The sequence below is a fragment of the Rhodnius prolixus genome, unplaced genomic scaffold (assembly GCF_049639745.1).
Source record: "Rhodnius prolixus isolate KJV_2025 unplaced genomic scaffold, Rpr scaffold_5, whole genome shotgun sequence".
In the NCBI taxonomy this organism is placed as follows: Eukaryota; Metazoa; Arthropoda; class Insecta; order Hemiptera; family Reduviidae; genus Rhodnius; species Rhodnius prolixus.
The window spans coordinates 5,163,196-5,174,342 of record NW_027411624.1 but is presented as its reverse complement, the minus strand read 5'-3'; the positions used below and the strand labels follow the sequence as shown (position 1 = coordinate 5,174,342).

The 11,147-nt window shown below is 34.3% G+C and overlaps 1 protein-coding gene across 2 annotated transcripts in view; it reads right to left on the bottom strand.

The window, feature by feature from the left end:
• Positions 1–1,563: 1,563 nt before the first annotated feature.
• LOC141457697 (uncharacterized) overlaps positions 1,564–11,147 on the bottom strand; it is a 286,354-nt gene continuing 276,770 nt past the window's right edge. For both annotated transcript variants that reach the window (XM_074134899.1, XM_074134897.1), the window contains one exon: positions 1,564–4,998. In XM_074134899.1, the coding sequence (XP_073991000.1) occupies positions 3,730–4,992 (1,263 nt within the window). In that variant the 5' untranslated portion in view covers positions 4,993–4,998 and the 3' untranslated portion in view covers positions 1,564–3,729. The remainder of the gene's footprint in view (positions 4,999–11,147) is intronic.

Sequence of the window (11,147 nt, the reverse complement as noted above, 5' to 3'; positions counted from 1 at the left end):
AAATTAATAAAAAAATTCTCTCTAATTTTTTATAAAATAAAATAAACACAAAAATTAAAAAAAACAAACAAAAAACAAAAAAAAACAGTAGCTAAGGCATTTTTTGTATTTTTCTTATCATTTTGTAAACTTAAAAAGACTAATTAAAAAGACTAATTTGAAATTTCGATTGTCTTTTCTTTGTCTTTTTTTTTTTTTCTTTTTACTAATAACAAATAATAATAATAGGTTTTTTTAAAAAAATTTATTTACAAAAAAAACAAAAAACATTTATATATTATTTTATAATTATATATATATTTATAAAAATTGATAAAAGGCAAAAAAAAAAATAATTATAAAAACAAACAAAAAAAAATAATGGTAATTTATTTTTCAATTAGACATGGTCTTAATAGTGACTAGTGCAAAATTAGCACTTAGGTCATAAATTCTGGTAACGTTCTCCATTATTAAAAAATTCATACTTCTTTTTTTTTTTATGATTTTTTAAAATAATTTTTTAAAATAAATTAATTTATTTCCTAATTTAAATCAATTTATTTTACAGTCATTACCACTTATTCTTCTTCTTTTCAACAGTCGTGTTGAACGTAAATTATTGAAATTTTAAATTTAGGTGTTTGAAGCTGAAATTTTATAGGATCTTTTCTTTTGGTTTATTATCCTAAAAACCAAGGTCTGTTGATTACTTTAAAGAAATTTAAGAACTTATAATTTTACTCGCAAAACTTTTACATCAAATATTGGCCCTACAGAAATGTTATCTGCCCTTAAATTAATTCTAGAATTTCATAGTATTTTAAATTTATTTTTTTTTTATAATTTCTTCTTTAATATCATCAACAAATGAAAGTGAACTGAAGTAACAATACTGCAATATGTCGTTAATAAATTATGCATTATTGTACAAAATTGTGTTTTTTGATTTGAAATAATTGTGTCCAATTTTGAGCTAACTTACTTAGTTTAAAGTCCCTTCAACTTTATTAATTGTGCGTGCAAGGTGTGGCCCTGTGTTTAATTAATCTGGCAAAGTGCCATATTTTTTCTTTCATAGCAAAATGTTTTTATTGATTCCATTTTTCTCCTTTATTAATGTACGTGCAATGTGTGACTCTGCGTTTAATTAATCTGGCAAAGTGCCATATTTTTCTCTCGTAGCAAAATATTTTTATTGATTCCACTTTTTTCCTTTATTAATGTGCGTGCAATGTGTGACTCGGCGTTTAATTAATCTGGCAAAGTGCCATATTTTTCTCTCGTAGCAAAATGTTTTTATTGATTCCACTTTTTTCCTTTATTAATGTGTGTGCAATGTGTGACTCTGCGTTTAATTAATCTGGCAAAGTGCCATATTTTTCTCTCGTAGCAAAATGTTTTTATTGATTCCACTTTTTTCCTTTATTAATGTGCGTGCAATGTGTGACTCTGCGTTTAATTAATCTGGCAAAGTGCCATATTTTTCTCTCGTAGCAAAATGTTATTATTGATTCCACTTTTTTCCTTTATTAATGTGCGTGCAATGTGTGACTCTGCGTTTAATTAATCTGGCAAAGTGCCTTTTTTTTTTTTCATAGCAAAATGTTTTTATTGATTCCATTTTTCTCCTTTATTAATGTACGTGCAATGTGTGACTCTGCGTTTAATTAATCTGGCAAAGTGCCATATTTTTCTCTCGTAGCAAAATGTTTTTATTGATTCCATTTTTCTCCTTTATTAATGTACGTGCAATGTGTGACTCTGCGTTTAATTAATCTGGCAAAGTGCCATATTTTTCTCTCGTAGCAAAATGTTTTTATTGATTCCACTTTTTTCCTTTATTAATGTGCGTGCAATGTGTGACTCTGCGTTTAATTAATCTGGCAAAGTGCCTTTTTTTTTTCATAGCAAAATGTTTTTATTGATTCCATTTTTCTCCTTTATTAATGTGCGTGCAATGTGTGACTCTGCGTTTAATTAATCTGGCAAAGTGCCTTTTTTTTTTTTCATAGCAAAATGTTTTTATTGATTCCATTTTTCTCCTTTATTAATGTACGTGCAATGTGTGACTCTGCGTTTAATTAATCTGGCAAAGTGCCATATTTTTCTCTCGTAGCAAGTTTTATTGATTCCACTTTTCTCTTTTATAGCAAGTTTTTATTGATTCCGCTTTTCTCTTTCATAGCAAGGTTTTATTGATTCCACTTTTCTCTTTTATAGCAAGATTTTATTGATTACACTTTTCTCTCTCACAGCAAGTTAAATTTTTATTTATTTCACTTGTCTCTGGTTGTCCACCAAGAGAATAGCGTTAATTTACTCTATTACAGATTGAGTTAAATGTTCGATTACAAGTATCGTTTCTGCTATCTTTGCTGGGCCATTTCCAGAGACTTCATCCATCTCCTATCAATGTCCATACCTTTTAAAAACTTATAAATCATTTCTCATTAAAATTCATCTATAAAATATACATCTCTATATAAAATAAGTCGTTAATAAAGTGTTTGGGGAAATACATAAAACGTGCCATTATTACCACACCAATTGCTAGCATTTCACTGAATGGAAACTCGCTCTTCACAGCCTCACACAACTCTGGACCTCAATGTGTTATGATTGCTGTTCTATTTTCATTTTGTCGCTTTTACACTTTTCACCTAGATTATTCTTAAATCATTGAAAAGAAACATAATTGAGAGGAATAAAATCAAAATAAATAAAGACTGCAAAAAAAAAAAAATAGTGGTTATGACTGAAAAATCAGGACCTTATTTATTTATTTATCTATTTTTAAATATTTATTTTACTTTATGAGCAAACAATAAATTATTATTTTTATTATTCATTTCTCTTAATTCTCCCCCCTCTCAACATAGAAAATTTATATCGGCAATTTTAGCTAAACATTTTTATATTAAATTTATTGTCACAATTATTGGCAGTGTCGATAGGAACGTAGATACACAAATTGTTAATTTATTTTTTTTCCCTTTAATTTATTAACAAAAATTTACTGCTTTTTTCGTATTGTTTTTTGTGTGGAACAAAAAATATTTTTGTTCCTTTATTTTTAATTTGTTCTTATGTACACTTTATTTTTTTATATTTATTAACATATTTATAATTTTATATTTTTATACATTTATGTATATATTATTATAATTTTATTTACTTTTTTTGAATTTTCTTTTTGAAAATAAATTGTATAAAAATATTTTAAGTTAAAAAAAGTTAAATTTTAAAGTTGTACATTGAGGCAGTGTTTTTTAAATTTTAAATTCTTAATGTACGTAATATTTTAAATTTTTAATTTAATAAAATATAATCTTATTTTTCTTTTTATCTTTATTTACGAATGATTAAACAAACAAAAAATTATCATTTTTATTTTGTTTTAATTGGTAACTGAAATATATTTTGTTCAACAAACTTAATTAACAAAATTTAAATTAACAAAGATTTGTTTTCCTTAAAAGAAAACCAAAACAGAAAAATTGAATCCCCCTTCTACCTACTGACTAGCAGATTTCCACCAATTTAGATATTTCGTCTTTTAAGGATTTTTTTTTTTTTTTTTTTAAGGATTGTAAGAGGGATTTGAATTTTTCGTTTTTTAAATTTAAGGAGTAGGAGATATTAATTTAGGTATATTCTTTTTCTTTATTCCATTACAATTAGGAAACCCCCTATTTGTCTTCCCCTTGCGAAGAAGAATAATAGGAAATTATTTGAGGGGGTATAGCCTCATGTTTCCTCGTGTGTCATAGGCGAGCCTCCAGCACTGGAGCTTGTGGTACTCTTGTCTTCATCGCCTAAATAGGAGAGACTCCGCTGGAGTCTTGTACTCTCGGCCGTTACTTTACCCATAAATGAGCGAATCTCTTCGAAATAGGATTCATCATTTGTTGGTATAGTAGCTAGATGATGTGATTGCCTAAGACTGGCCAAACTACCTGTTGTACCTGGGATATTTCCGCCGCCGCCGCCGCCGCCGCCGCCGCCGCCACTGCTGCCTAGTCTTCCCGTATCGTTACGATCGTCCATGATGGTCGGTCCGTCTGCTTCGTGTTTTTTAAGATGTCTATCTAGATTGGTCTGCTGGCCGAAACATCGATCACACAATGGGCATTTAAATGGTTTCTCCTTATTGTGGATATTCCTCACATGACGTTGTAAATTAGACGATATACTGAACGATCGTTCGCAGTATTTGCATTTATATGGCTGTTCACCAGTATGCGTTCGCAAGTGTCTGGTTAAATTGGCCGATCTAGGAAATACTTTACCACAGTATCTACACGAATACCTATCCTTCCCTTTACCACCGGAACCAACCACACCCCCACCACCACTTCCGGGCGAACTGTCCACAAAGGATGTCTTGGCCGGTGGTATGGGCTGAGGCCGTACATCGTATCCTTGGCCAAGTAGAAATGGATAGTTTCTTGGCGGATAAGCGGGCGGACTTGGCGGATAGAGTGTTGCCGCCGTGGCGCTTGGCACTTTATCACGATACATTGCCTCCAACATGAACGTAGGTATCTGCTGATGTGGAAACAGTACTGGATAAGCTGGCGGTGATATCTTCTCCCTGTCATGCGGAGGACTGGGCGTCTCTTTGTCACGATCTGGAGATCTAATGATCAGATTTCTATTCTCATCCTCTAGGTCTCTTCTAATAGTGATCTTCTTGTGGTCTACCCTGAGATCTAACGGTTGATCGTCTTCACGATCGGCTGGCGGCCGGCCAGCTGGTGACATATGAGGACCTCTTGTATTTCTGGACAGATCAAACGGCATCTCTTCACCGCCGGGCGGTTGGCCTTCTTCGGCGCGAGAACCAACTGGATATACAGCCGCCTGTTTTGGTGAGCTGTGACCACTGGTGGGCGTCACAACCATTTTTCTTGGCGAGGAGTCCTTCTCTCGCATCCTGTTTTCCCCTTGGAGAGGCAGTGTGCTGTTTACTCGCTGGTAGGAGCAATACCACGAGTCAACCACACTCATTACTCCCTGAAACAAAAAATTCAAAAAAAAATTTAAATCCATGCTAAAATTTTTAAAAAGAAAATATTAATAGCAAAAACATTTCATCATAATACTGAACAGAAAATGTAAAACGGAAGGGAATAGCGTATTAGTTAGCGTATCAGATTTCCACTTCCTAGGAGCTCCTAGCTCGGGCAGTGTTGACTGTAAGTTTGAAAAGTCCGTATAAAAATAAAAACTACTTAATTTTTTGGGGTAAACCTTTTTTATTTTTCAACATAGTCTCCTTTCAGGCTTATACACTTCGTCCAACGTTGCTCTAGTTTGTTGATCACTTCCGAATAATAGGATTTGTCCAAGTCTGAAAAATAGCCATTCGTTTCTGCAATCACCTCCTCGTTTGAATAAAATCTTTTTCCCGCCAGCCATTTCTTCATATTGGGGAACAAATAGTAGTCCGAGGGAGCCAAGTCTGGAGAATAGGGGGGATGTGAAACGAGTTGGAACCCTATTTCCATTAATTTTGCGACCACAACTGCTGAGGTGTGAGCTGGTGCGTTGTCATGATGGAAAAGGACATTTTTGTGGGCCAATCGTGGGCGTTTTTCTTGCAGCTCGGTTTTCAAACGGTCCAATAACGATGAATAATATGCACCTGTAATAGTTTTACCCTTTTCCAGATAGTCGATGAGGATTATTCCTTGCGAATCCCAAAAGACAGTCGCCATAATCTTTCCGGCCGAAGGAACGGTCTTCGCCTTTTTTGGCGCAGATTCCCCCCTTGGTAACCCATTGTTTAGATTGTTCTTTGGTCTCAGGAGTGTAGTGATGTATCCATGTTTCATCCAAGTGTCGAAACGACGCTTAAAGTCCTGCGGATTCTTCTGGAACAGCTGCAAACCGTCCTTGCAACAGTTCACACGATTTCTTTTTTGGTCAAGCGTGAGCAATCGCGGCACTTTGCAGATAGCTTTGTCATGTCCAAATGTTGATGCAAAATATTATGTACCCGTTCATTCGAGATGCCCACAGCACTAGCAATCTCACTCGCACCTTCACTCTTCTGTCATCCATCACCATATCATGGATTTTATCAATGATTTCTGGAGTAGTAACCTCAACAGGGCGTCCAGAACGTTCAGCGTCACTTGTGCCCATATGGCCACTCGGAAAATTTTGAAACCATTTATAAACTGTTCTAATCGAAGGTGCAGAGTCACCATAATGTTTATCAAGCTTCTCTTTAGTCTCCTGAGGCGTTTTGCCTTTCATAAAGTAGTGTCTAATCAACACATGAAATTCTTTTTCGTCCATTTTTTTGAAAATCACTCAACTTCCTCGATTCAAACGAATGCCAAACACAAAGAAATAGACCGATCTGGCTGAAACTTGGTGTGAGTTCTTCCAAGAGATGCTACTAACTAAACATAACCTCGATACGCGCCAGTGGTGCTATCTCTCTGACTTTGCACGGACTTTTCAAACGACCCTCGTACACAGTACTTCCTTTTTCGAGTGTTAAGAGAAGTTCAAAATAGAGAGAGAATCAGTATTTAGTGAAATTTTAAGATTTATTCGAATATATTTCTGCTGCATTCATACATGATGACGTCGTCTTTAACAAGCATTTTATTTTTCCCCCCACTCTTTCAACCGTGGCTTTATTCTTGCACTTTATTTATTTTTTTATTAACATTGGCCTTGAACTATTCATTGAAATATGGAAATTGTATTTATTTTCTTCCCTCTCTCTCACTCACTGATTAAAAATAGTTTTTGTGTTTCTGTTTTTTTAAAAAAGTTCCATAAAAGTAATCATTTTCAAAATTAGTTACTTCCATAAAAAGGTGAATTTTATTACATAGTTAATTTAATGGTTTGACCCTGATTTCTTTGTGATTTGTCTAAAAAAAAATTTGTTTATTACCTTTTACAAGATTTATTTACTATGCCTAGACTATCTTTCTACAAGAAATATATGGGGTTTTTATGCGAGAATGATCGATAATTTAGGGTTGCAGAGGTCAATCCGGGGGAAACTGAAATGAATTTTATGGCAGTACTACCCTTGAAAAATTATTCAGTAATAGACCCAAGTTTTAAATTATGAAATTTAAAGAAAATTTCCAAAAAAAAATTAAAAAATACGTTAAGAAAAAGTTGTACTTCCGTTTAACGGATTTTTATCAGTTTTTTTCGCGGTGCCTAAATGAAATATAGTTTTGGAAATTCTGGAAAAATTTTTGGAGGATCTTACACTTTAATAATTATTGCGATAGTATGAAATTTTCTTTAAATTAGGTGTCGTGGACGGAGGCGATTAGCAAGCATACTTTACTATAAATTTCTCATATTAAATATTAAATACAATTCAAGGTTTGGGGACTAGGAATTGAAACCACTAAACCAACATCTTAGCTTTGCGGGTCTAGCCTATAGCCGCCTAACTTACTTTACTGTAAATTACTCATATTAACCATTAAATAAAATCCAAGACCTAGACCGGGGGAATCGAACCCACTAAACCAACAATACATATTAGCTTTGCGGGTCTAGCCTTAAACCGCCTAACTTACTTTACTGTAAATTTCTCTTATTAACCATTAAATAAAATCCAAGACCTAGACCGGGGGAATCGAACCCACTAAACCAACAATACATATTAGCTTTGCGGGTCTAGCCTTTAGCCGCCTAACTTATTTTACTGTAAATTTCTCATATTAACCATTAAATAAAATCCAAAGGCCTAGACCAGGGGAATCGAACCCACTAAACCAGCAATACATCTTAGCTTTGCGGGTCTAGCCTTTAACCGCCTAACTTACTTTACTGTAAATTTCTCATATTAACCATTAAATAAAATCCAAGACCTAGAGCCGGGGGAATCGAACCCACTAAACCAGCAATACATCTTAGCTTTGCGGGTCTAACCTTTAACCGCCTAACTTACTTTACTGTAAATTTCTCATATTAACCATTAAATAAAATCCAAGACCTAGAGCCGGGGGAATCGAACACACTAAACCAACAATACATATTAGCTTTGCGGGTCTAGCCTTTAACCGCCTAACTTACTTTACTATAAAGTTCTCTTATTAACCATTAAATAAAATACAAGACCTAGAGCCGGGGGAATCGAACCCACTAAACCAACAATACATATTAGCTTTGCGGGTCTAGCCTTTAGCCGCCTAACTTACTTTACTGTAAATTTATCTTATTAACCATTAAATAAAATCCAAGACCTAGACCGGGGGAATCGAACCCATTAAACCAACAATACATATTAGCTTTGCGGGTCTAGCCTTTAGCCGCCTAACTTATTTTACTGTAAATTTCTCATATTAACCATTAAATAAAATCCAAAGGCCTAGACCAGGGGAATCGAACCCACTAAACCAGCAATACATCTTAGCTTTGCGGGTCTAGCGTATAACCGCCTACATACTTTACTATAAATTTTTCATATTAACCATTAAATAAAACCCAAGACCTAGACCGGGGGAATCGAACTCACTAAGGCTGGAAACATAGTGGAGCGGCGCGCAAAGCGGCGATGATAGCGAAGAGAAAAGCGGCAAAAACAAAAACTAGAAATAGATAGAGTTGCTCTATCTTCGCTTTGCTCGCCACTATGCGCGGTCCCATATGTTTACTTGTGTTTGATTTCGCTGCTTTGCTCCTCGCTATCATCGCCGCTTTGCTCGCCGCTCCACTATGTTTCCAGCCTAAACCAACAATACATATTAGATTTGCGGGTCTAGCCTATAGCCGCCTAACATACTTAATAATTTGATTAATAATATACAGAATAATTTGTATCAACCACTGTTTTGAACTCTGGAGTCTTTAAAAGGAATAATTCCGGTGAAAATTTGACCCGATCGCAACATACTTCCGCTTTCCTAGTTTGGTAAGAGGAAGTAAAGGTAGTAATACGTTTCTCTCTTCCCCCACCACCGTCTAAAATCTAGTACCTGAATTAGAGCATCACTAAGTATGGGAAAGCTTATACAAATAAATTCATTAAATGTAAATACTAAGTTATAAAGGTTAACCTTGAAGTTACGATATTATAGTATTTACGATATTCCGTATCTAGTTGGATGATTCTTAAAAACTGAACGTCCTCGATTTTATTCGTGTATTTACGTGTAATTGTGTAAAAGTGCGAGAGAGTGTGTCTGTAGTAAAGTCCATTCCATTCATTAAAACGCAAAAACATGAGTACGATGGTTGCAATGAGTTCCCATTGGATTTCTTTTTTTTTTATCTTTATTTTCTGATTAATAAATTTATGAATGTTGTAGATGCGTGTGAATTTCAATAAAAATTTTTTAGATTCTCCCTACTCTTTCGTATAATGTCAGGTTCTCTCTCATTTCTTACCCCCACTCTGCTCATTTTGTTTTTTAGGGATTAATAACGCAAAAAAAATTATTAAATTTTCATAATATTTAGAATATCTTGTATGAAAAATATTTGATCGAAAAAATTCCAAATTTGACCCATATTAAATCTCTTATTGTAGTTTAAAAATACGAAGCCTAGCCTAGCCCAACGGAATAGCCTAGAAGCCTTATACATGAAAGGGAACTGTCCATTGAATAAAGGCTTAAAGGAATTATTCGTTTTAAAGTCTCCAGAGTTCAAAACAGTGGTTTATATAAATTATTCTGTATATGTAAATGTAGTAGTAAGGCGCCAGGGGTAGTCGAGCGGTTATAGGCAAGGCCCGCAAAGCTAAGATGTATTGCTGGTTTAGTGGGTTCGATTCCCCCGGTCTAGGCCTTGGATTTCTTTTTAATGGTTAATATGAGAAATTTATAGTAAAGTTGGTTAGGCGGTTATAGGCTAGACCCGCAAAGCTAAGATGTATTGTTGGTTAGTGGGTTCGATTCCCCTGGTCTTAGGTCTTGGATTTTATTTAATGGTTAATATGAGAAATTTACAGTAAAGTATGTTGGGCGGTTGTAGAAATTTTCTTAAAACTGGATTTCACCATAATAACTTCCTTCCCGTAACAGTATTCCAAAGGCAGGACCATATCTTTCAGTAAAAAATAGCACCTTCTGGGTGAGCTAAAGTCGCTTGTGTTCACATTTTCCAATTACAGTTCCTTAGCGTGTCGGGCTCCAGTCAAGGCAGCCATGTCTCACCTTATAAAAAAAGGTCATTTAATGAATTAATTATTTTCTAAAGGAAACTGAAATGATTGTATTATAAAAATAGTCTATACTTATACAATATAAAAAGGTATAGATGACGTCTAAGCCTAGACTAAACTCTTCTGACGTGTACTAAGTGACAGTTAAGCCTTAAAAAAAAGAAGTTTTAATTGAAATCCACGACGAGATAGCGTACTATCGTGTATCACCTTCTGAAGCGTAACTTCCTCCATGCAAGTTTCAACTTGCAATACAATTTTTTTTTGTTCTTTACTTCCGGTTTGAGTATTAGTGATTTTAATTTAATATCCTTTCCTTCTAGTTCTAAATTTCTTCGTTATGTGTCTCCTTCGTTATTTCCGCTTATCCTTTTCAACCGGAAGTGATACGATCGTGCAGATTTTTAGAATTTTGAGTTGTCACCGTATATTATTATTTATTTGGAGATTCGCAGGTAGTTTCTAAAAAAAAAAAAAAATAGGCCTTACACGTATTTTTGGGTCTGCTGACAACATCATCAAACCGGAAGTGATAGTTTAATAGAATGATGTTACAGTAATAGTGTACACGTGGTTAGCGTACTACCCTACGCGGAGGTCCCGAGTTTTAATCTATCTACCAGCCGTACGATTTTCTTGGAGCTTTTTGCAAAACTTTAGAACTTAAAATTCTATCCATCTCTAAGACGATAAATCTCGTAGTAATAAATCAATCATGCTACGACGTTTGCAACTACAAATAAAAAAATTGAGAATTGCTCGTTTAAGCATTTGAACCACATTACAAGATGGACAGCCACGTGTGTGGGCATCAGATTTACCTGCGAAAGGTATTTAGATACATTTAGAGGAGGCGGAAATGTGGGGTATACATGAATTAATTGAGTTGAAAAGCTGTAATTTTCCATTTCTTTTACCCGTTATACATTCTTTTTATTTATATTTATTTTCGTCTAGCGTCATAGTGTAGGATGAGCTTAGTTGGCTTATTTCTTGTTCGATACAT